This window comes from Dendropsophus ebraccatus, chromosome 7, assembly GCF_027789765.1.
Source record: "Dendropsophus ebraccatus isolate aDenEbr1 chromosome 7, aDenEbr1.pat, whole genome shotgun sequence".
Taxonomy (NCBI): domain Eukaryota; kingdom Metazoa; phylum Chordata; class Amphibia; order Anura; family Hylidae; genus Dendropsophus; species Dendropsophus ebraccatus.
Genome location: NC_091460.1, coordinates 57,346,682 through 57,373,812, shown reverse-complemented (window position 1 = coordinate 57,373,812; position 27,131 = coordinate 57,346,682). Strand labels below are relative to the sequence as shown.

Below are 27,131 nucleotides of genomic sequence, written 5' to 3'. Positions count from 1 at the left end.
TTTTTTTTTTCAAACAGCACAAGTCAGAAATGCATGATAACAGCAAAAAATAATGTATGTATATTGCAAACTTACTGTATATCACATCTGCTGTTGATTTAGATTTTGAAAGTTATAACCACAGGGACACTTTAAGTGTAGCCTTGCTGGGTACAATATGCATCCCAGGGTGCCCATACCACCTCAAGAGCGTCATTCTATTGTGCAAAGATGCACCGAGGGAGTCTAGCATTCGCATTTCTTTCATCCTGGTCCGTCAAGGTAGGGGGGAGGGTTTGCTTCCACTGCCTGGTGATAAGTGTTTTGGCCGCAGTTAGCATTTGCAATAACAGCTTTGTGGATTTTTTACCTATGGTGTTAGGTGTAATATTAAAGGGAACCTGCCACCCCCCACGCTGAGGTGAAGGCTGCCCGACCCCCCACTACAGCCCCGGATACTTACCCCATCTCGCCAAGTCCTGCTCCTGGAGCGGGTGCTGGGACGGAGATATCCTTGTCAGAAGCCCGGCGCGCTGCATAGGTGAGTGCAATCCCCATAGAGAATGAATAGAGCCGTCTTCCAACAAGGATATCTCCATCCGGGCACAGGCTCCAGGAGCGGGACTTGGCGAGATGGGGTAAGTATCTGGGGCTCTAGCTGGGGGTCAGGCGGCCTTCACCCTGGCACTGGGGGTGACAGGTTCCCTTTAAGCAGACAAGTTAGAGAGTTACATGGGACAGGCCTCTGAATAATAGCGGAAAAAGCTCTGCACAACACGGCCCAATAGGTTTAAATAATAGGGCACTTCCAGAAGATATGATAAAGCAACCCAGTGGAGTTCTGGCATCTCCAACACAAAGGCAAGATAGATCTATTCAGTTTGTGTAACAATTCCGGAGTGTTGTACCACATCATTAATAGATTAATTAGGATGACTTCCCAACCATGTATTTATGCCAGATGAGGTGATCAGGTGATCCCAGGATCTTATATACTGTATGTGCGAAATCAAACCCTTCATACTAGTTCCGGCCCTAACAAAAGTTCCATCTTTGACGTATTAGTCCACAGAATATTATCCCAAAAGTCTTGGGGGTCACCTACCGGTAGATATTTTTAGCTAATGCCAGACAAGCGTTTGTGTGCAATGGCTTATACCTTGCTACTTTCACATGGGTGCCATTTCCGCCCAGTGTCTTTTTTATTATTGTGGAATTGTGTTGAATGAGCAGATGAGTCATCAATACCCTCTCGGGAAGGTTTATCTCTCTTCCAAGTTGGTGCATATTGGCTTTCACTGTGGTTTGCAGTCCCTAAGCCTTAGCAATGGCTTTGTAACCATTTCCAGATTGATACATTTCAGTGACTTTGTTTGGCAGCTTTGTTTCAATCTCTCTAGAATCTGGCACCACATGCTATTTAGCTGTTTCACATTGCCAGGCAGATTCAATTTAAAGGGGTTGTGTACATAAAAATGATACATATTTCAAATGGACAAGCATTTCTGGTAAGATGTTTGAGAGCTATAGACTGACTAACCCCCATGGGCCTGCTTGTATTGATAATCTGCTGCCCTTGGTTACAACCCACTAAGGTGGGCCCGAAATGCTCAGTTCAACTGCAATCTGCAGGAAGTACTGGCAGTTGCCTGCAAGCAAGAGGGAGTGTGGGAAAGCGTGTGCTCTGTTACATAGCAACAGCAGGGTCACAGTATAACCAGAAAGTGATTAAATATATGTGGACTGGGGGATTATGCCGAGCTGGGTAAGCGTGTGTGTGTGTGCCGGGGGAAGGGAGGCGTACAGGATTCATGGAGCCCTCCTTGAAGTTTTTTTGCAATGGGGCACCATGAATCCTTGTGGTGATTGAGCCTGGTAATGCTGATCACACTGCAAAGCCCACAAAGACAATTTAAAGTGACTGTACCACCAGGCCCAGGGTGAAGCACTGTAGGCGGGCCGACCCACCCTTAGTGGGAGGAAACCCCGCCCCTCTATGATAGGGTTCCATTGATTCTAATGGAGTCACGTCATGGCTGGGGTTTCTTCCCACTAAGGGTGGGTCGGCCGCCTCCAGTGCTTCTGCCTGAGCCTGGTGGTACAGTCACTTTAAAAATTAAATGCATATCCCACATTAATAATTGAGGTTCTCATTATGTAGATACGCAGCAGAAACATAATTGTGGGAACATTTGCGCCCTGAATGAGGCTAAAACCACACCCCGTTTCTTTACCAATAGTCGAGCCATGTTGCCAAAATCATATCTGGATGTGGCTATTAAAATTCAACCCAATTGTCAATTAAATTTGTCCAACTGGTTAATTCAGTGGCAAAGGGGGCAATTACTTTTCATATAGGACTAGGTAGGGCTAAACAGAGTTTTCCTTGTAATAAATATCAATAACCAATTAATAAGAGCATATTGTGTTCACTCGGGTTATGTTTAGTATGACAAATATGGAGCATTTGGAGCAGACCAAGGATATGTTCCCACATATTGGCCAAAAAAGACATTGTGGGAACATAGTCTAAATATACAGCGGAGTAGCATGGGCGAGGCCAAAGGATTTGTTGCCCTGGGTGCAAAATTCTTAGGGGAGCAAAATTTCAAAGGCGTGGACCACAGAGCAGGGAAATGCAGGAGGGATCACATGACTGTTGAAGGCTACACCCCACTTACATTACATTAAAAGCTAGGTGACCCTCCTCACGCTCAGTATAAGGTGATGGGGAAACCTGAGAGATCCCCTTCGTATTAAGTATGAAATGCTGGAAACGCTGGATGACCCCCTACTTACTCTGTAAGGATGCTAGGAAAGCTGAGTGACCCCCTCCATAGAATCCTGTCTGCGGCCACAGGAGTGGCTGGCTTGGCTGAGCAGGGAGCCAATGGTTCCTTGCTCTGTCAGTGCTTCACTTACAGGTTGTTGAGCAAAAAAAATAAATATATATATATATATATTTCAAATCAGTTGGTGCCAGAATTTACTTGGAATTTACTTCTATAAAAAAAAAAAAAAAAATATTCGGTCTTCCAGTACTTATCAGCTGCTGTATGCCCTGCAGGAAGTGGTGTATTCAGTCTGACACAGTGCTCTCTGCTGCCACCTTTGCCAATGTCAGGAACTGTCCAGGGCAGTAGCAAATCCCTATAGAAAACCTCTCTTGCTCTCCAGACTGGAAAGAATACCATCCCTTCCTGCAGGACATACAACAGCTGATAAGTACTGGAAGACTTGAGATTTTTTAATAGAAGTAAATGACAATTCTCTAAAGTGACTATAGCTCCATGATACGGCCCTGTGAGGGTTTACTGTGTGCCTTACAGGCCCTATACCCACTGTTAGCCAGTGACTTTAGTTGCTACCCTGGAGTCATCTCCTCCAATCAAATTCCAGCTTTCATTTTATTAATAGATGAAACCAGCTATCTGATTGGCTGCTATGGTCACCTATAGCTTTTGGCGCACTACTGACATGTCTGTACAGACGTTGAATGATAGGACCGATGAGATTTGTGCGGCTGGGGGACATGCCTCCCCTCACAGTACGGGCCGGAGTGCAGACATGGGGCAGGGAGACACAATACACTGACATCAATGAGCGTCCAGCCCGCACTCTGGTGTGTGACTGCTACTGGCCGCGTCCAACCGTCACAATACAGGGGTGTACTGCGCTCAGACGGTATTATATTATTGCTCAGATTATACCGTACTCTCTCACCCACACAATCATTGTATATGTAATATAAACACTGCTTTATATGGCGGCATGGCGGCTTATTTCACCTTCTTCCTCCATCCCGTCACTGTCCACGATGCCCCTCCCCCCTGTCTGCAGATGGTACGCTCCGAGCAGGGAGCGGGCGGCCAGGCTGCTGTGTGTTCAGTAGGGCTCGGAGCCGCCGTGAGGAGGACGCGCTCTGCTGCTGTGTGCTGTGGGCTCAGGCTGGGAGGGCGCACATGTGACTCAGTAGGTAGGGGCCCCTGTGAGCCGAAGACTTGCCCAGAGCCGGGCTGGAGGAGCTCACTACTGATGGACTGTGCTGCGCCCTGGAGCCGTGAAGTGACAGTGACCACATCTCCGGCCCTGCTCATCTGGTACTGCTAACACCCCCCTCATTCCCATCTGTGAGATCATGTGTATCCATTCTCCTGTCCTCCTGCACCATGGGATACAGTCAGTCCATGGGATTACCATTCAGCCTTGGTATAGTCCTCATTCACATTGATGAGTCTGGTTAGAAATCACTTTTTATGTTATTACGGTTAAATATTTTCTGGTATCTCTGATCCCAGAATTGTGAGATGGTTGATGCCCCCCCCCCCCCCCATACAGCCCCCCGCCCTCCATATAGTCATTGATCGCAGTGATTACCCATTGATCCGGCTGCTGACAGTCATCTGGTCACTCAATGACCCCCACCCTGTGTCCCTGTCAAGCCTCCCCCCAAGCCCTTTAAATCCCATTCATTGCTATGGTCATATGTCACATCTGCCGCTCTTACAATTCTCTCATTCACATCTATGTTTCTAGATCAGACGCTGCACAGGGTGACATAATTCCTCCTCCCTTTCCATCCATACTCTGTAATTATCTTGTTTTTCTATTACATTGTGTGTTTTATTTCCTTCTATTAAAGTTACTTGTTAGCAATGTATTTACAGCCGTCATCCCTCCGCCGCAGCCCCTGTAATGCTGTCTTCCCTGTGCTCCGCAGGTATCTCAGCCTCCTTCCTTATAGCAGACATCCACGTATCTTGATACATATTGATGCAATCTAATATGTTGTCCACTTAACATTTGCGTAATTATATTATTGTTTCTTCTTTTTCTAGCTTCTAAGTGTTATAAGGGCTGAGGAGCATCACCATCCCATCAGCATGTCTACAGTCCAGACCACCGTGGCTGACATACGGACTAGGGCGGGAGGTAAGTACTGATGACGGAACATTGCACTCAGTTATTGTTGATCAGAATGAATTCTGCATTGCTGCTTATAGCCCTCCAAGCTGTAAGCTACAGATTGATGTTATTTATATAGCACCAACATATTCTGCATTGCCATAGAGAGAGTGTTGGCTCTCAGCCCCCCCCCCTCTTGCGGTTCACAGTCTAAATTCCTGACCATCCTATTGGTGTGTTTTTGGAGTGTGGTAGGAACTGGAGGAAACCCATACAAACTCCCTGCATATTTTTCCTTGGTCGCATTAGAACCCAGTACTGCAATAGTGCTAACGACTGAGCCACCCCCTGCCTACAGATGACAAGCACAGGTCTGCCATGTCAGTATCTACAGATGGACTATCAGGCTGGGTTCACATATGCTATTTTAATCAGTTCTTCAAGAGTCCATTCACACACTGTACAGCCACATATACTGTATGGGTTTGCTGCGGATTGATCTATGTGGCAAAAAATCTGCAGCGTGCATGTGAATGCACCTTGAGAAAGAATCAGGAAAAACTATAGTGGAAAAAGGGTCACTTTTTCTGTGTTTTGGAACCACTTTTGGTACTGCATGTAAACCCAGCTTAAGGATACAAACACACACGGCATATACGCTGCGTATTTACTGCTGCGATACGCAGCAGATTAGATCTAAATAACTGAACACAGCATCAATTCTGCTGCGTATACGCTGTGTGTGTTTGTACCCTTATAGTATATGCTGCCAGGTTACAAATTCATCTCTTCTGCTTCTGACTCCCACAAGCTGGTTGCATTTGGAGACATCAGGTGCTACACAAGTGAAGCTGTCACCTGCAGAGTTTGCATGGGATACCACCAAGACAGATGTGTGATTTCCTGTAATACTTTCTGTAAACATACTCCACAGACAACTCTGCTACATATGCAGATACCCTCTCGTGATGTCTACTAAGAGGTGCTCTGGGTTAACACGATTAGGAGATGTGTCATGCAGAATGAATGCTGTGTTTTATGTCACTGTTGGCTGCAGGACACGGCTATAGGATTACATACTGCCGTCTGTACACTTCATTGCTGTACAGTGATGATGGGTATGTAGTTAGTCTACAAGCAGGTCACTGGAAATTGTTTCCTACTTGTTGTTAATGGTTTATTCATATGGTTCCTATGACTCCTCAGATTCCTGTGTGTATGCTGAATCCAGGACTGGCGCTCCTTATCTCCCTGCTGGCTGACTCCACATTCAATGATTGCCATCTGATACTGCAGTGTATCACAGCGTTGTCTGACCAGGCTTTTAACAGCTTGATATAATAAGGAGATTGTTCTCAAGACTTTGTGTAGCTTAAAGGGTTTTATATAGATAGTAAGGGCTATGATTACAGCACATGCTCTGCCCGATATACACTGGGGAGATTGATCAGAACAAGTGCAGAGGAAGGGAAGCAATTGCCCATAGAAACCTATCAGATACCTGCTTTTACTTTTAGGTGGCATTTAGAAAATGGAAGCTGTAACGTGATTGGCTGCTGCACTACTTTTGCTAAAGGGTTTACCCTATCATATTTTAAACGTTAATCCAAAAATGTAGTCAGCACTTTATTTTATCTGGTTATAGTGTAGTCATATATGAACTGGCACAAGCTGGAAACATGACAGACTCCATTGATTTGGTGTCTGACGTACAGGGGACCAGCTGGCTCAGTTTTCCTCCGCTCAACAGAATCTACAATGAAGACCCAAACAGAGCTTTTAGATGCAAGTGTGAACCTAGCCTTACTTCCTCTGCTCATAAGGTGGACATGCACATTGCTATACAGTATAAACACCAGGTGGCGCCAAGCAATCTAAGGAAGTTTCATATCTCTTAACCAGAATGTTTTTATAACCTTATGTAAATGGTAAATTTTTATGATTTTTACAATGATAAACATTAAATCCCCCTTCTTTCCCTTAGAGCTAATACCCATTTCCCTTGTAAAGGGTAAGTATGGGAGAACTATACTTGGAGTTAAAGTAATGGGGTATGTCCCATTGAGCATATTCAGATAAGCCAATATTAAGGGGGTAATATTACCTAAGCACAGGATAGGGGATGAGTTGTGCATCAGTGGAGATCTGACACATAGGACTGTCTCCAGTTCCAAGAAGTCAATAAGCTTGTAATCCAAATGAACGCAGTTCTACCACTCTATTCATTCTCTATGGGGTTTTTGGACCATGCTGAGCCCTGTCAGTTAAAGTGACTGTACCACAAGGCCCAGGCTGAAGCACAGGAGGCGGGCTGACCCACCCCCAGTGGAAGGAAACCCCCGCCCCTCTATGACGTGACTCCATTAGAATCAATGGAACCCTATCATAGAGGGGAGGGGGTTTCTTCCTACTAAGGGTGGGTCGGCCAGCCTCCAGTGCTTCAGCCTGGGCCTGGTGGTACAGTCACTTTAAGGTTATCATAAATGTGCTCAGACCCAGACTTGCACCCAAGCAATACACTGATATGAAACAGATTAAAGCTTTTCCATGTGGTATCTGCAAAAACATAGACTTGCTTGCAAAAAAAAAAAAAAAAAATCTGCAGCTAGGACAAAATTCAGCACATATTTTTCCTAGACCATGTCAAGGGGTTATAAAACACTTTACTTGCATTGGATGCAGAAAGTTAGCAGATGCCAACCGCAGTCTGTGTCTGAATCATCAAATCCTGTGAATGGGGTCTAATGCAGAGAAGATCCATTGCACTTTGCAGTCACATGCAAGAAGTGCAGAAATGATGGAACAGTCTGTTACTGAAACCACTTAGACCTGTATTTTATTCTGTGTTTTATATGGCTAGTCTCTTGAAGAGAGGCCTGAGAAAATGATTTACAATGCTTGGGATTACGGGGTGAACTACATCAAAGAGTGATAATGTAGGGGACGGTCTGCTTTCTCTTGACTCCGGTCAGCATTGTTTCTTCCTTTGAACCTTTGCGCAGCTTGATGATTATAGCCTGTAAAATACTCTAGAAATAATAGTCCTGAGACTACGTGCTTTACATGATGAGATACTGAAGTGCCGTGGAAGAAGAGAGCCATGGTGGCCGGATGCTTCCAGGAAAGGTTGTGACATCTCTGTCTGCTCTGCAGTTTCTCATAACATTCATTTTTAGCTTGTGCTGGAGATAATGAAGAAAAAAATAGTCTCGGGTGCTAACTCACACCTCTTACGTAAGTGCTCCAGTTACACGTTCTCTGGCACATGACAGGCTGAGGTGTTAAAGTGTTAAAAATAAAATCTTCAAAGTGGTTGGAAATTTAAAGGCGTATTTAGCCGAATGCAATGAAAAAATGATTGGTTCGGTACTGTACAATCACTATGTTGTGGTTTATGTACATAAATGTAACACAATTCAGCTTATTAGTTATACAGTATAATATATCTATATATATGTGTGTGTGTGTGTGTGTTAAAGTACTGGTTGTGGTAAAAAAATCAGGTACAAGAGACATGAATAATGTAAATGACAGACTGGTACATATTAGGTTATAGTCTAGTATAAAGAGATGGGTTCTTAAAGAGACTTCATCAGTAGGTTTAGGCTGTCCTATCTACGATAGCATAAACTAGTCACAGAGAAGCTTAACGGATTAATGTATCTCTTATGTTGCTCTGTGCAGCTGGTTCAGAGATATCTTCCTGGATAACACGGACAATAAGTAGTCCTCTCCATTATGTGCATGAGCCCAGTAGTCCTCAATATTCAAATGAAGCAGAAAACTCCGCCCACCAGCTGGTGATTGGCAGTTATCTATCCATGCTGTGTATAGGCAGTCAGCTATCAATCAGCAGCTGGAGGGAGGGGTGTGGCAAGAATCCTATTCTCCTGCATATTAGGAGAACGGCTGACCTCATTTCTGTCACTAGTTTATGCTGTCTTCATTTAAGGTGGAATAAACCTAGTGACAGATTCCCTTTACCTTTCTATTGAAAGTCCTGATTGTGGTTGAGATCTGGATATGTTGGGGTAGTGAATTTCAGAGTATGAGGAAAGCTTTGGAGAAATCTTGGCAATAGAAATGTTGTGAGTATAGATGAGTGTAACTCAAGCATGCTAGAGTCTGATCGTTCAGCACTTGATTACCGGTGGCTGAAGAAGTTGGGTGCTACCCTAGGGCCGCCTGCAAAACATGGATACTGCTATATGCTTTATCCATGTTTTTATAAACTCCCTGGGGCTGCATAAAACTACTTCAGCCACCGGTAATCAAGTGCCAAATGATTAAATTGGAGCATGCTGTAGTTGTGAGGAGTTGACAAGGCGAGAGCAAAGATGGACGTCTTGTGAAAATCAGAGATTGTGTGAGGAGATGTCAGAGATGATGTATGTGGAGACAAGCTGTGGATAGCTTTGTAAATGTCCCCATACTCGCCAGTATGAAGTGTGTGGGATGCTTCTAAGGGTCCTATTACACGGGACAATGGAGGCCCAATAATAACTGTAAATGAGTGTCGATCTGCTAGATTGGCGCTCGTTTAATGGGCCTATTGCACGGCCCGATAATCATTTAACAAGGACTGCATGGACATTGTTACCAATGTCCTTTCAGCCCTTGCTTAAACTGTATACATTACCTTTCCATGCTGCAGGGCTCCTTATGCGGTCTGCTTCTCACCGGGTCCTGCGCACTGCAGCTCCAGAGCGGCCTGTCTGAGCTGACAGGCTGCTCAGCCAATCACTGGCCGTGGCGGTCCCGGCCATTGATTGGCTGAGCGGCCTGTTAGCTCATACAGGCCACTCTGAAACTAAAGCGTGGGACTTGGGGAGAAGCACAGAGCAAAAGGAGCCCTGCAGCATGGAAAGGTAATGTATACAGTTTTCAAATCGTCAGCCGACGGCCGTGCATCGCTATTAAACGTAGCAATGTGCAGTCGGCGTCTGACATTTATAGATCCGAACCTATATTAACAATCAGGCGATCGTTGTCATCAGCTGACCGTTGTGTTTATTTCACAAATCGATAATAGGATATCGTTTCGTGACTCCACAGACAGATGATGTTGGTGGAGATAGTTTTGTTCTTGGAGAAACAAGTTGACGCCAGAGCAGTTAGGCTATGACCTACGCCTCACCATATAGAACACCTCTCTACACCATAGCTTGGTCCAGGCATATCTTAGAGCTCTAGAACCGCATGGCTTCAGCTGCTAATCTTGCTAGTACAGTCCTCAACATTGATTTTTACCAGGACAAGAAAGAAAATTCATGGAATTATTGCAATCACAGGACAGATAAATGTTATAGCATTTGTCCCAACAGTACTGATATTCTGATATGCTGCTGGGGCTGCATAAAAAAAATAACAAACCTACTTAATATACTTAACTGTCCTGCCCCCCTGCCTCTGCTAGTATCCTCATTGCCTGGTCTCTAGCGCAGCTCTCCTCTTCAAAACTACCAATAATGTACCATGCAGACAGAAAATGCCTGCCTGGCATAGACAGAAAATATTGTTCTATGCGAAGTGGGCATATTCTCTCTGCATAGCACATCATTGGAAGATCTGAAGAGTACTATGGCAGGACCAGACGTTTGGGCCGAGTAAGTGTACTTTTGCTGTTTTTATAGAGCCCCAGCAGCATATTACAATACCAATAATGCCTGCATCGCCCCTCTAAGTAAGATCCGTGTGACTGAAGTGGATCGATCTCCATTGCTTTCTTGCTTTGCACTGTGATGGCCTTAGACTCGAGTGAGGTCAGTGAAGCACCTGTAGCTGGACGTCTGGCTCATAGCTCAGTGTTGTGCAAGCTCAGTTCCTCTAATCCGATGATCTGTCTGTGCGGAGGTTCGCTTCTGTTCACCTACTGCTGTGATTCAGTTTCATCATTGGTTTTCATACCACTAGAACAAGCAAGGCCAAACAGTGCCAACAGCTCAGCCTATATGTTGTTGCGATCTGCTGAAGTGATAAACCAGTGTAAGAATTCCGCGCCTCTGATTGCGATAATTGGCATCTCGACTAACCGGTCATCAAACAATCATACTCTACTGACTTCATCCCATTTCTGAAGTTTCATGTGACTGAAATAATTTGCTTTCTATCCATCTTTTATACCATTAAATCCTTTCACACATTCCGCCTATTTGGTGCTGGGTGCCTGACCATGTGATCATTGCAGATCTTAGTTACACCTGCTTATTGTTTTTCCTTTTGCATAACTTTACGGCTTGTCCTTCTTGGTGTTGCAATTTCAGTGTTGAATAGTGTTTTGTTGGACATCTGTTCTATCACTTAAGTGTGTAAAAATGTATGTAAAAATTGTGTGTAAAAGTATGTAAAAATATTAAGTTGTGGTTTGACAGCAAAAGATGTGAAAACTATTGGGGAATTTTTGTAATGATATCACTAGCCAGCCAACACCCTGCTCTGCACTGTTGAGGGGCAAAAACCAAGAAACAGCTGTTTGCAAATGGTAAATCTTTCCTCTTGGAGAGATTGTTTGGTTTGGCATAAATTCCCCAGTCAATATTTTAAGGCTCCTTGACTGAGCGAGGCTTGACTTGAAGGGAAATCTCTTTGCTCAAAAGGTGTGAGAGCTATTTTGCATATCCTTTCTTCCCTTGTGATATGAAAATGACAACCAAATAGTTGTTTTTAACATTTGTGGGGACATTTATATTGTTGGCTGGTGTGCTATTTGACTTGATGTTATCTAAGGCAAGAAGAACATACCACCCACAACCTGCGGACAGGGATGGCACTGTTGCTGAAAGAAAGTAGCCGTGTTTTTTTTTTTTTTTACCTTAGGCAACCCCTTCATGATTGGAATAAGTTCTCTTCTCATTTGTCTTTAGCTTATGAAATGCTGTAATTTAGCATCCAGACGTCTTATCAGGTCAGGTTAGCAGACAGCGCCTTCCGTTCTTTTATTACCTCCAAGACAAATCTTTCTCACTTACATTTTAATTTCCCTTTGGCTCTGGAGCCTGCACCCTAGATGTGTAAGTAATGTCTGAGATATTAGACGGTAACACTCAGCTTCTTGTTGGTCATAGGAATGATGTATATCCCATCATCATTTGATTTGATCGAAAGAATGGCACAGCACCGTTCTACCTTTCAAAGCGATACACTGCCATAGAACCTGAAAGACCTCATTATAAGTCAGTGGGATTCAATGGTAGGCCATTATCTATCTCAATACTGATCTGTCATTTTAGCTTTTTTTTTGTCTTATCAACATCAGGATCCTTGCTGTGGTTGGTTTCATATACTGTATTTTCCTTGGCAGAACTCGAGTGAGTCCATTGTAAAGTACAGTCCATCAGTACTGCTGGTGTCCATTGGGTGACAGATTTGTCACTGTATTTCACTTTGTAACAGAAGGCGCATTGCACATAGAAATGATTGAAAACCAGATGCATGTCTGCATGCATGCAAATGTCTGTAAACCCATCGCTAAGATTTGGCCTATATAAAGTACCAGTATGTAATGCATAATCACGCTCCCTACCGTGTTTGTAAACCCACAGTCCCATCCATAAGTCTTAGAAAAATTACTTTTATAAAAGGAAGGAGTGGGCTGTATGCAAATTGCTTGTCATTTAAGTGGGCGCCTCTGAGAAGTAGTCAATGTTTCCTGGTTAGTGATGCACAATGCACTGAAATATTGATACTACTATTGATATTTTAGGCAAAAAAATGGATTGTTACCAGGATTCCCTGGTATTTGATGCTTTACGATAAGCTGCACAATAGTGCAGCTTAAAGCGACTCTTTCCTCCACAATCCGACCCCCTCAAACCGCTTGTACTTTAGGATAGCTGCTTTTAATTCAAGATCTGTCCTGTGGTCTGCTCGGCAGGTGATGCAGTTATTGTCCTAAAAAACTTTTAAAATTGGCGTGGCCTAGAGTGACTATGCATTAAACTTTGCACCAGCCCTCCGTCCCTCCTCCCCACCCTCTTCATCATTAGGAATGCCCCAGGCAGGTTTTCTCCTATTCATCACCTATAAGAACACTGCACATGAGCTGCATCGTTAAGGCACCTGTGCAGTTTTCATGATGAATAGAAAAAAACCTGCCCAGGGGCATTCCTAATGGTGAAGAGGGCGGGGAGGAGGGACGGAGAGGCGGTGCAAGCCTAGGGCACACGCTCTCTAGGCCACGCCAATTTGACATACGGCTGCAAGTTTAAAAGTATTTTTTTAGGACAATAACTGCATCACCTGCTGAACGGAGCCCAGGACAGATCTTGGATCTTGGACAGAGCCAGGGAGTTACTTACTGTGTGTCCACCTAGTGATCCTTGTGAGTGGGCAGCAGAACGCGTAAGTTCCCGAAGATTCCCAACATGCTCCTCCTGACTGCTTCGCGCTTCCTGCTGCTGCTGTACGGCTGTCTGGTTCCTATTCCCTGCACCATCAATTCCAACCATTGGGCTGTGCGAGTGTCGGTGGTACCCGGAAAAGCGGCTGAGCTGCCTGCCCGCTAGGGCAACCTGAACATGGGGCAGACTCCAAACTGACCCCATCTGGTCTGACATGTGGTATCTGCATTGTAGCAATAAAAGCAGCTGCTGCAGATCTGAGACGAATGTTATGGCTGCATGGCAGAGAGGCTACACAGGAAAAAATGTGGTTGTGAGTAGATGATGTCCACACCCTCCATGCACGCTAGGGTTAAATAAGGAGAACTCTTGAAACCATTTAGCCATACACGCCGCTTTCGATTCAACACTATGGGGCACAGACTATGATTGTCCCTTACCATTACCATCCTTGGGCGGTGGTCTCCTTATTTGTAAGTCGCTTTCATACCCGAGGAAACAGAGCCATGACTAAGGGCAAGCCAGCCCGAAATGCGTCTGCCTTTTAATAATATATGAATTAAAGATTGCATTTTAAGTGAGCTGGAGAGAATCGTGGTCTTTCCTTTTTCATTTGGATACCCTTAGGTCTGGGGATCAATCTCACATGCTCCTAGAGTGGCATACAGCCTAGTGAGAACACTACACTTTATTTGAAGGGACCCCCGGGTGAGTGCCGACTATCTCTTGTCTTCATTGTCAACAAAGCAATGACAAAAGGCCGGGCTAGGGCTGTCAATCACACCTCAACAGGAGTAATTGAAGCCAAGGCATGGTGACTACTTCTTGGAGGTGCCTGTGGACAATCTGCAATATTATTTTTATTTATTTTAAGTAATTTTCCTAATATCTATGGATAGGATTGTGGGCAAACAAGGTAGAGAATGTTCTGTTATGGTATATTACATGTAGTAACACCTTATATAGGCCGTATCTTAGGATGTGTTTACACAGAGATTTATCTGATAAATTATTGAAGCCAAAGCCAGGAATTGACTATAAGCAGAGAACAGGCCATAAAGGAAAGACTGAGATTTCTCCTATTTTCAAATCCATTCCTGGCTTTGGCTTCAATAATCTCTCAGATAAATCTCTGTGTGAAGACACCCTTAGTTTAATGGCTGGAAGTGAAATGCGCCGTAGGTGTGCTCAATGATTGATTATGTTTTATTTATTTATTTCTTTACATCCCTGTCTATCTTTGAGCGACATGAGAGGGCTGTAACATTAGAATATACAGAAGGCCACATTAAAATATCATGGGATGTACAAACAGTAGTTCAGGGGGTTGCTTATTTTCAGTTTTTTGTTCTTGTGACTGTATGAACAGAACCTTTGTTACCCAGGCTGCTCCATATCATGTCAGATGTCGTCTTACAGATTACATATGCATCTGTATTTCACTCTCTCGAGTGAGTTTTTTCCATCTACAAAGCAGATGCTGCACTTATTTTGTGCACCCATGTAAATGGCCCCCTAGAAGTAATACAGATGGAGAATGCAGTGCAGTGTAGAAATCTTTCACGCTGAATCTTCTGTAAAAGTCTTGTGAAATGACTGCTTTATGGGACATGACTTTGATAAGACTATTGTGTTGTGATAGAGGCAGGCTGCTGGGTCTTCATTATTTGCGTAGTCCCCGGCTGGGTGCAGCGTGGCGGCTGCTGATTCCTTTATCTTCTCCCTGGCAGGATACGAGCTTGTTGGGTGCAGGACCAGGAGGTAACTCACTGGCAGCAGAGTGTCTCACATGTTCTGAAGTCAGAGGCGCCCTCAGCTCCAGACCAGTGTCGCACTATTATCTCCCTGGATTTCTCTGAATACCATTACTGCGATGTCATAATAGATTTATTAGAGCCATTATGTGGCGGTAATTGCACGGCTAGGGACTATTGACATAGGTAAGCTGAGTAACCTTCACCCTTTCCAGTGCTGTAATGACTTTTTCTTTAGCATCTGGATGTTGTGGCTGGTTCATGTATACAGCGGACATGCTGGTACTTACAGTTCTTTTAACGATATTGACCACTGCAGGTTATATGGTATAAGAGCTGAGGTGCCGTCATACTCCCGGTGTAAACAAACACCCCCAATAGCACTCTGAGCTGTGTCTATTCTAGGACCTCCAGGAAGTCACTGCTCTATTTACGGAACCAATGTTTATGTCTGTCTGCTGTTTCCTTAAAGGAGAAGTCTGGCAAAATATTTTATGAAAGTATTGTATTGCCCTACAAAAAGTTATACAAATGCCCAATATACATTTATTACGGGAAATGCTTATAAAGTGCTTTTTCCCTGCACTTACTACTGCTTCAAGGCTTAACTTCCTGGATAACATGGTGATGTCACGACCTGACTCCCAGAACTGTGCGGGCTGTGGCTGCTGGAGAGGATGATGGCAGGGGGGATGCTCAGTGTCCCTCCAGTGCCCTGTGTCCCTCACTGTCCCCCTGTCATCATCCTCTCCAGAAGCCACAGCCCGCACAGCTCTGGGAGTTGGGTCGTGACATCACTATTTTATCCAGGAAGTGAAGCCTTGATGCAGTAGTAAGTGCAGGGAAAAAAGCACTTTATGTGCATTTCCTGTAATAATTGTATATTGGTGATTTTTTTAACTTTTAGGGAGGGGGCAATACAATACTTTAATAAAAATTTTTACTGGACTAAGGATATTTAATGTGTATCGCCTTGCATGAGAACATTGTGCTGTTTGATTCTCTCTCACTAGTTTAGTATAACACATTTCTCTGTATATCCCTGTATATAAGGATATTATAAATTTTGTAGTGCCTTTTACTAGACAAAGCCCTGTTAGGATGAGTGTATGACTTACGATGTGATGGGATCCATGTAGTGGATATAACGGTGCGGAGAAGTGTGTCACCGCTGAGCACATATCACTATGAATAGATATTATGGCAGCATTCTTATGGCCACTGTTCCCCAACTAGTGTCTCTCCATCTGTTGTAAAACTATAACTCCTGTCCCGCCATGACGGCTGCAGATGTATACCATTTTCAGCTACGCAACATTAAGCGTTGCTGACTTGTCATCATCATGTGGTTCTCAAAGAAGAACAGTGGCCTTTTCCCTTCTTTTGTCCTGCCTCAGCCATTGGTGATGGTACAGCTTATGCATTACACAAGTGTTGTTGTTGCCTACTCACCATCGCTAGTCCTAGACCACCATCTTTTTTTTTTTTTTTTTCTTTTCTTTTCTTTTTTTTTCCCCAGTGTGTTTCATTGCTTTAAAAGCAAGTCATGCGATTCCATTCTGACGCACACAGTGTTTAATGTGAATGTGTCAGCTGCGACTAATGTTCCGCTGTTGCTGACACTGTTAGATAGCGGTTAGGTCAAGAAGACAGCATCTTTCATATATCCAGCTGTGCGTCCATAAAATGGGAAAATGCTTTTTTTAGTATTGTGCACAGTGTCATTGTCGTTCCCAAGCTCCTGAAGGGCAGAAAGCTTGATTGCCTCCACGCTCCCCTAGCTGGGCCTCAGTCAAGCAGGGACGGGAGAGGGGGAACAAGTAGGTGTTGCAGCCCTCAGCATTTCAGGATCTTTGGAAAGCCTCCTTGACACTTTGCATAATTTGCAGAATAAAAGCATTTTTCTACTTTATGGATGTACAGCTAGATATATGAAAGGTACCAAGTGCCTTCCTGACCGTACAGCTATATATCAGTGTCAGCAGTTTAGAATTTGAATTGCAAAAGACAGATTCACTTAACGTGTACCTGTCATGGTTACAGGCTCAAAAAATCGTGTGCAAGTTCGTGTTGCAATGGAAATGGCCCGTCCCACTGCATCTGCACACAGAAGTTCGGGAGTGTGGGACAGTGACGGGTACACGTCAAAGGGATTTCACCCCCCTCCACCCCTAAACTAAAGTAACCTATAAATTGCATAAAAGATGCTGATTCCTATATGTAGCTGTGTATTCTTTTGCATTTCCCTGCTGTAAACCTACAAGCTGGTTATGTTGATGCATAGTCAGGAAAGCAGGGGTTGCAGGAACATGGTAATCAATGTATACTTACCAGTCCTCATGCCTCTGTCGGCCTGCTCCCAGGTCTCGCTGATGGCAGTAATTTTCCACCTGCATCCGAATATCACATACCTGGCTCCTCCAGCTGCAATGTCACGGCCCGGCTGATTGTCCCACCCTAGTCACTGAATGGCTGGGAGGGTGATCCATAAGCTGGGTACATGACTGTGCAGCTGCAGGAGTCTGATGACTGTCCGTGAAACTTGGGAGGGGCGCTATGGGGCACAAGGAAAGGTAAGTATACTTTGTTTATTATGTTCCCGCACCCACCTGCCTTCCTGTAATTTTTTATTTTCTTCTCCTTTTAAGTTTAGAGGTTGTTTTGGAGTTCAGATTCCAATTAATGTGTCAGAGGAAGTGGTCTGTCCTGGGTCAGCTGACTTTCTGTAAGGATTATATCATCAGGCGCTGACCTTTCTACCCAGATGTGTTTGCTGCTGCTTGTATTGTGCAATCAGCATATATACTAGTTAGTCTCTTCTACTGAAACTTCTTCTTCTACTGATGCATTTTTGTTCCTGATTTGGTGTAACTGACAGGCAGAGAGTCTGTGTCATTGACTGCCGGGACATATGGGCTTCTAGCTTGTTACGCCTATTTGGGGGGTTGGGAATGTGGCAAGGCCTGCGCCTGATTTACCATGATTTATGTCTGCTCCCAGGAGTAAATCATAATGGAGCAGGTGTAGAATTTTTGTGCCGTCCATACAGTAGGTGCAAATCGGGCCAGAGGTTTGTAGGTCTTAGTGAATCTGGCAGGGCAATTGGGGGTGGGGCCTAATTTAAGACCTGCGTACAAGTATGCCACTCTTGATAAATCTCCCCCCCCCCAGTGTTGCAACTGAGCATGCCCGACCAGAAAGCATAAATAGAGGTCATAACTCTAGGTAATGAGCTATAAACGCCATTAGTGGTGAGTGATTATGTGGGAAACTACTGAAAAGATTTAAATACTGTATATTGAGGTGTTATTTTTCATTTTACGATATACTTTTGAATAGAGTAAACTCGTGTATACCACAATACACCAATAATATGGTAAGTATTTCAGACAAAATAGCTCTCTTCCACAAAGTAAAGACTTTGACCTTTAGTACTATCAGTGGGGCAGTCTCACTAAGGAGACTCATTACCCTTATGGACCTAATTATTTCTAGTAATAAATGCATTTTTTTTTTTTTTTATTTATTGGCACATTCGGCCCCAACCACATTTAATGTACTATCGCTTTTCAGCTGTGAATTTACAGGTTTCCAAGTTATGGAAAGTTTCTTAAAAAATGTTGTGATCACTTACTGCAGCCCCCATTATATTGTTTTCTGACGACCTCTGCACCCCACTCCTCCCCCATATATGATTCATAAGAGTGGTGCTGCTTCTGGGAAAAAGTAGACCTTTTTATCAAATCTCATACAACAGCTTTAACTTTTTTTGGGGGGGTCAGCATTAGACACACTCAGGCCACCCATAGACATGGAGCTCCGATACTCTTGGGAAGGTCAGCAGTTAGCATGTTAGGAAAGTTTATCCATTGTCATCGCTTTTTGGAAAGATCCTAAAAAGACAGTAAGCATGGTTGCTGTATATTATTAACCCTGACATGTCTTTTTTAAAACCATATTCGATGTATAAAGGCCCCAGTTTAGCTTTGTGTCCCTCTCATCCACTTAAAGTACTTCTCCCCCATAACACATGTAAATCTATGCATATCTTGTATCCGTTTGGAATGTAGGACACAAGATGACACATAACTAAACTATTGAACTTGTCAGTGATTTGGTTCCTGGGGAGGAAAGTATTGCTCCTATTATTATTCTCGGTCTAGATAACAGGCGTCAAACTCAGGCCCTCCAGCTGTTACAAAACCATAATTCCCATCATTCATGGACAGCCAAAGCTAAAGATATTGTAGTTCTGTAACAGCTGGAGGGCCCAAGTTCTAGATGATCTATTCCAGTAGGTTCGTTAACTATTACAAAGTTCATAGAAATATCATTAAAAGAAAAGTTTCTGTTTCTTACAGTTAATGACAGTTTCCCCATTGTAACCAGTAAAACCAGTTTCTTCTTGTCATGCTGGTTGTGTATGTGGGTGGCATGTAAATCCGGTCTACTCTCTGAGCTTTAAGGTTATGGCTATGGAATGAAAAGCATTTCTGAAAGGTAAAACAAGTCCACAATACTGGAGTGAAGGTTTCAAGGGCATTTCCACTTAAAACAACCTATTGCTTGTCGATACTTGTGCTTGCATCATCCTCTTCTGTTATAAAAAATTGTTACATTGGTTGGGGGCCAGTATGAACCTGGAAATTAATCCTCAAGTGCACTAAGAATAAAAAAGATGCAATGCGGCACTCACCATTAGTAGAAAACTTCTTTATTTCATTCCAAGAAAGTGCAAGTTCTGGATCGAAGCAAAACGATCAGCCGTTAGGCTGACAGCACGGGCTACAGCCTGTTTCGCAGGAACTTGAAACGCTTCCTCTGGCCTCATCTGGAAATTACCCTATACCTAGGGACCTGTGGGTAGCAGTTGCCATACTGGTTATCACCCAGAAAGATAATTTTATGAGATTTATTTTTTTATAATGTAAATTTAAAAATTGTCAGTGTGAAAAAGTGAACTGTAAGAATGTCTGACCTGTACAAAGAAGTGTGATCAGATGTATCTCGTGTATGTGCTACACAGCTAAGCCTCTCTGCTTAGTGTGCTCCATCATATACCCCAAATTATGCCAGTGTAAACCATAAGGTGGCATGTTTTTTTATGCACAGAGGAACTGTTCTTCTCGTCACCCATCTGCACAGAAAAGCACAGTGACTATACTGTGTGATCCACCCACATATGGCAAACATTGGGCATATAGAGCGTGTGCACCAGATATATACTATAAATAAAGTAGCCGAAGGCTGATTCTTTTTACTGTATTGTCACTACTCTAGTCACTACATGCACATCCAACTAATAAGAGTACATTTTCTGTCAGTGAAAGATGCCTGCTGTAGGGCATATAGTTATAGGCATCATGACTAATAGGAGAATGTATCATGACTTGGATTTGTTATACTGGTCTATAGTAAGAGTGCTCCTGAGCAACATGCACCCTCTTTATTTCCTTTGCACTTCTTTCAAAAGTCTCAAATACCAGCTTGATATATTCTTCCCTTAGTCATTGTGTGCTGGACATAGACCACAGCCCTTTATAACGCAGCCAGCATCGACCATTGCAGTAACTGTGTTTTCTTACAGTGCTGTGTCAACAGTATAGGCTCAAATTATCCCTATCCCATGTACTGTGGTATGTTATCATGTTTTCATAATGGATATTACCTGTTTATCATAAGTACTATGATAATATATGACGTTGAAGGGGTACTTCAGTTTAGAAAAGAAGCAAAAAAAAAAACAATTTTTTCCCACCTGAGTACGCCTTAAGGACGGAGCCACTTTTCGTTTTTGCGTTTTAGTTTTTTCCTCCTTGTGTTTAAAAGGCCATAGCAGTTGCATTTTTCCACCTAGAGACCCACATGAGCCCTTATTTTTTGCATCACTAATTGTACTTTGCAATGACAGGCTGAATTTTTGCATAAAATACACTGCATAACCAGGAAAAAATTCAATGTGTGGTGAAATTGAACAAAAAAAACACATTTTTTTTTTAATTAGGGGTTTTTTGTTTTTACGTTATTCACCCTGGGGTAAAACTGACTGGTTGCATGTTCCTCAAGTCGTTATGATTAAAACGATATATAACATGTATAACTTTTCTTTTATCTGATTGCCGGTAAAAAACCATTGTTAACAAATATATGTTCCTTAAAATCGCTCCATTCCCAGGCTTATAGCGCTTTTATACCTTGGTCTATGGGGCTGTGTGAGGTGTCATTTTTTGCGCCATGATGTTTACTTTCGATCGGTACCTTGATTGCGCATATACGATTTTTTTGATCGCTTTTTATTACATATTTTCTGGATTTGTTGCGACCAAAAATGCACAATTTTGCACTTTGGGATTTTTTTGCGCTTACGCCGTTTACCGTGCGAGATCAGGAATGTGATTAATAGTTCCGACGATTACGCACACGGCGATAGCAAACATGTTTGTTTACTTTTATTAAAAACATGGGGAAAAGGGGGGTGATTCTGACTTTTATTAGGGGAGGGGGCTTTTTACTAATAACACTTTTTTTTTTTTTTTTTTTTTTTTTTTTTACACCCAGGGGGACTTCTAGTATAAGTATACTGATCTCTCATTGAGATCTTTGCTGTATAGTTATACAGCAAAGATCAATGAGATCGGCACTCGGATGCTTTTGGCTGCTGCAGCCGAAAGCATCCGAGTGCCGAACCGGGATCAGCGGCGTTTTGGCGGAGACCTCGGCCGGCACCAGTCACGGAGATCGCTCCTGGCGATCTCCGCCACTAGACACCAGGGAAGTGCTGCATCCGGTAATCGGATGCAGCTGTCATCTTTGACAGCTGCATCTGATTACTGTATTAGCGGGCACGGCGATCGCTAATACCCGCGGGCACGGGCTGCAAGCGACACCCGGGACCTCGGCGGTTCAGAGCGGGGTCGCCACTCTGAACACCTCTTGCAGCCGCATGACATATGGGTACGTCATGCTTCCTTAAGAGGTTAAAGGGGTTATCCAGCGCTACAAAAACATGGCCACTTTTTCCCCTCTCTTGTCTCCAGATTGGGTGGGGTTTAAGACTCCTTTCCATTGAAGTAAATGGAGAATAATTGCAAACCACACCTGAACTGGAGACGAGAGGGGAAAAGTGGCCATGTTTTTGTAGCGCTGGATAACCCCTTTAAGAACTGCCTGATAGATATCTAGATATATCTAGAGCCGCACTGGGAGGAGAGAGCAGCAGTGTGAGACAGGAGTGTCTCTGGCTACCTCAAACTTTCTGTAGGCACTGTAGCTAAAGGGTAGGCTTACATGTATTTTTAGATTCTCTCTCCCCCCCCCCCCCCCCCCCCCCCCCAATGATGGTTTCTTTTATTGCTGCTGTACAGTCTATTATATGCAGTATTATATGCAGTATAGTGTATCCCAATGCCTTTTTTAGTGAGTCTGTCGGGCTTGTACAGTATAGTGTGATCTCATCAGAATACACTGTTTTGCATAATATATACACTTGCCATTGCTACAGTATAACTGGACAGTGGAACCTTAGGCTAGGTTCACACTGCGTTTTCAGCATCCGTTTAACGGATCCGTTTTTTTTAACGTCCAGAAAAATAGGGTCATCAACGTTTTTTTGTCCGTTTTGGTCCGTCAAAAAAAACGGCTCCGTTTTTTTTAATAATGGAAGTCAATGGAAAAACGGATGCACACAAATGAATCCGTTTTTTGCAATCCGTTTTTCATGCGTTTTTTGCAAAAAACGGATGCGTTAAACGGATGCTGAAAACGCAGTGTGAACCTAGCCTTAGCATGCTGGGCTGGGGGTCAGTACAAGCTGGGAGCAATCATCTGAGGTCTGTACACAGCATGGCCTCCAAATCAATGTGCTGATTGGATTAGACTTTCAGGAGTGATGTACATGCCCCACACCAGATCCCAGCTCAGTGTAATGTTGTGTTACTGCAAAGCAATATAAGCTCTTCATTGTGTTCGCCGGCCAGCAAGGGCTTCTTTCTGATAGTGTATATATAGCATTATAGAGCTGGAGGAGCTCAGCAGAGTCATATGTTACTGGTATATCATTCAGTCTAATAATTGCAATTTATATATTTTTTTAATCTATTACTATGCACAGAAAAATGTGTTAATCTTCCAAAATCTTTCTTACTTATACAACAAAACTCAGACCTGAATAAATTGTATAACAGTGGACGGAAGGGAGATGGGACAGGTGATGCAACCTGGGGCACTTCAGTGCACTGGCCACACCTTTTTGACTCCTCAAGCGACCAGATTAAAAAAAAATGAAGATTTGTAGCCACAGAACTGCCTACCTAGCTGTTTGTTTTTATGTGGGTTTTTTTTGGAAATTTTATTGTACCATAGTGTGAATTGGCCTTAGATAATTCAGTAATCCTGTGGCAGATAAGTACATGGCCTTGGGTGTAATGGTGTACTGTTAGAATTGTTTACTTACAGCTTCAATTTTTTTTGTGACCGATAAAACTGTGAGCTTAATAATGTACATTAATTACTAAATATGTATTTGTGTGAGATATGTTAGCGCACAGATTGTGTTTTCTATTTTGGAAGGTTTGGAAGGTTGCATTCAGCAGGGGTAAGGAAGCTTTATACAGTACACACTGAAATCATTGTGTATTGCAGCTCACCATGTCCATTGAATTGAATACAGCTGAGCTGTAATACCACATATAACCTGAGGACTGTTGTGGTGCTGTTTTTGTAAGATAGCAGCTCCGTTTTTCTTATCCTTATTGCCACCCAGCTTTTCTAGGGATGAATAAAAAAAACAAAACTTTTTTTTTTTTTTAATGATCTGGCTAAATCCTCCCTCATTGATAATAAATGACAGTGTCTGAGGACTGTGCAGCCATAGATTATCCTAAATTAATGTATGGTACAAGTACATGCAGATGACTGCTCCTGTGCTGATAATGCTGCTGTAGCGCCCAGCTCCCCGCAGGTTCCTATTAGTACTTACATCACATAGCCCCCAGGGGGCAGACCTGCAGCTCCCACTCCTGATTAATCAGCACCATATGTAACCTGCTGCTATACCTCACGGTGGTGTTGGTAATACAGATGTAGTGCTCGGCTCCCTGCAGGTTACAGCCAGTGCAGCCATACATGAGTCTAGGAATCGCTCGCCTCAGCCTCTATGGGAGTCACTGCCCCAATGATATGTGAGGCAGGTATAACTACTGACTGGCACCAATAGAGCCACCAGCTATGAATGTGTTACACAGCAGTCGCGTTACAGAAGTGGTGAATGCCTCCCACATTATACTAAACTTTTAGATACTCTTTTGCAGCACGGTGGTTTGCACCATTATGGTCTCCTATCATCTGACTACAGGGATGATGGCAGCTGCCAGGTTATAACTGTATTGGCTGCTGATATAATAAGGAGCAGTCTTTGCCTGCTGTATAATGGTCCTGGTGTCTGAGACCCGTGCTGGGATGGTAATGGATAATACCAGTGATAGGCAGAGATAGGCACTACCCCAGGCTTCTCACTGGTCAGCCAAGAACTTCGTTATGATATAGAGGATAACTAACAGTGGCCAGAGAGAGCAGGCTCAATACCGGAGACAGGAAGTAGTTTAGGTGGAAAGTATTCCAGAAGGTATATCAAGCAAATCAATCACATTTAATCACATCTAAAGCCTCTTATTGATGGAAGTGTTCCTTTAAAATATGTTCAGTTGCATTGTTAAAGTGAATCAATAAGGTTATTTGTGCTGCATGTGATCGGGGAGAGGAGCCACACATTGTGATCTATAGAGCTATCGGAGCAGGATATCTGAGATCAAAGAAGAGTAAATCATTACAGGACTCCTGAGTGAGACTGTGAGAGTCCTGCTTACCCCCCCCCCCCCCCCCCACACACACACACACACACTGACATCTCTCCCTGTCTTAGGGTGTATAGAGCAGACTGTCAATCATTGTTTGTGGGCGGCGTAAACAGGGCTCTCACTCTTTCTCTGGAGTCCTGTCATTATTTACGCTGCTTTTACTCAAATCTGTAGATCACAGAGGTCTTCTGTCCCTCAATCACATGGATGGGGATGGACCATAGGCTGTATGCATGTTTTCCAGGACTCCCAAGGGCTGCATCCTACTTCTTCAGCCACCCGCTAATCAAATGCAGAGCGCTCAGGTTTGGACGAACCCAAGAGTGCTCGAGGGTCCTCTAATGGGGAGTCCTCTGCCTACCAATTGTTGAAAAACTACAGCCAAGCTTTAGCTTTGGCTTTCCAGGCATGTTGTGAATTGTATTATCATATGCTGTGCTCAGTTAGGGCAGCACAACTCCACAGATTCACTTAATCTGTAGTTCTTCATAAAAAAAAGACTGACTGAAGCCAAATCATGGCCAGTGTATGAACTGGGCTGTCTACAAGACTGGGAGTAACCTCAAAATAATAATCTATACTCATCCCTCCTGGTCCCCTGCAGCTGCCGCACCAGCACTCCTGGTTTTCCCCTACTCATCACGTCTTCCTGGTTCTGGTGACAACTGTCTCCCGTGGGTAACCTGTCTAAGTGATTGGCTGAACAGGACAATTCCTGTGCTATCTGGATATCACAGGAAGGAGTGTTGACCAGTGGAAGACTGGGAGTAGCAGCTGCAGGGGACCAGGAGAGGTAAGTATAGCTTGTTTGTTATTTGTACCCAACCCCCAGCCAGCCTATTGGTAAGTCTTTGACCACTTTATAGTCGGGTTGGCAATGATCATTGTGATGTACGAATAGCTGACCTGTGTTCCCTCAGCTTGGTTGTAGTTAGTGGAGATTTGTAGAGGCTACGTTACCACCGTGGAACATTAGGTGCAGCTCCTGCAGACTGTGATTCTGATAGATCTCATGTTTCTGAGAAGAACCAGCTGGTGTGGCTCAATTGAAGTGCGCTCTATCCATCATCCCTGTTATAGCCACCCAGTAATAACACCATAATGTCATTTGTATGTTTACAATTTATTATCGTCCTTTCTTATCCATCTGCCGCTGATTGATAACACATCTACAGCACATTGTGGCAGTATTCCAGATCCAGGCACGCATGCCAGAAATGCAGCTTGTATTCTCGCTATTAAGTATATAAATGCATTGCTTGTTCCAGGCATTATTCTTACAATGACTACAGGTAGAGATTTAGACTCAGCAATGATCGATGGAAACTTGGAAGGATACTGTAGAGCATGGAAACAAGTAAATGGAGAGCAGGTAGGCAGTGGCCAGAGAAATTACAAAATGTTTGCTCTCAGTAAGTGCATAACTGTGGGGAATAGATGTTAGTGCCCTGATGTGATGTGGGACAACATGGTGACGTACACTGATCAGCCGTAACATTAGACCTTCTGCTTAATACTGTGTAGGTTCCCCTCATGCCACCAAAACAGACTCTGCAAGACACAACTTTTTCAGCAATTTAATCTATAGCAGCTCTTCTTTGGGATCAGATGAGAGAGTCCATCCTTAGATTCCCATGCTTATCAATGGGCCTTGAGTGCTCATGGCCTTGACACTGGATTACCAGTTGTCCTTCCTTGGACTACTATTGATAGATACAAACCATTGCATTTGGAAATACCAACCATTGCATATGAAAACACCCCACAAGACGTACCTTTTTGTAGATCATTTCACCCAGTTGTATAGACATGTCAGTTTGGCTTGTCTCAGAATTGGCCAAATTTTTATGCTCTGCCTTTTCCTTCTTCTAACACATAAGCTTGTTTTAATGGTTTTAATGTTATTGCAACTTATGCCATGTGTTCACATTGTGGTCCCCACATACATTTCAAACCATACCCCTATTGTTCTTTAATGGCCTTGCAGTGTTTCTTGAAAATGCTGGCAATGTTGCATTGGAGAAAGCAAGGGGACGTGGTTTCAAACTGCAATGTAAGCCTGAGGTAATCCCAGCAATATTGTGTGACACTTGGTTAAGAAATTGGGGCATGGATTCAGCTGCGTTCACAAAGCGTTTCAAACGCAAATTTGCAGTTTTGTCTATCAAACTGCAGCTTGGCTATGTGATCAGCGTGACTTGATCAGATTTATGACAAGTAAAACACTTGTGATGAAGTCTGGTAATGCTGATCACATGACTAGGCCCAGACAGTCAATTTAAAAACTTCCGAGCGCACAT

The 27,131-nt window shown here is 43.5% G+C and overlaps 1 protein-coding gene across 4 annotated transcripts in view; it reads left to right on the top strand.

Moving 5' to 3' along the window:
* Window positions 1-1,717: 1,717 nt before the first annotated feature.
* The window catches only part of ATP8A1 (ATPase phospholipid transporting 8A1), a 151,009-nt gene continuing 125,595 nt past the window's right edge, over window positions 1,718-27,131 (top strand). For 3 of the 4 annotated variants that reach the window (XM_069977578.1, XM_069977579.1, XM_069977577.1), the window contains exons 1-2: window positions 1,718-1,744; window positions 4,818-4,911. In XM_069977578.1, the coding sequence (XP_069833679.1) occupies window positions 1,733-1,744; window positions 4,818-4,911 (106 nt within the window). In that variant the 5' untranslated portion in view covers window positions 1,718-1,732. Of the gene's footprint in view, window positions 1,745-3,857; window positions 4,080-4,817; window positions 4,912-27,131 lie in introns of those variants that run through there. The other variant, XM_069977580.1, reaches the window with a different exon arrangement.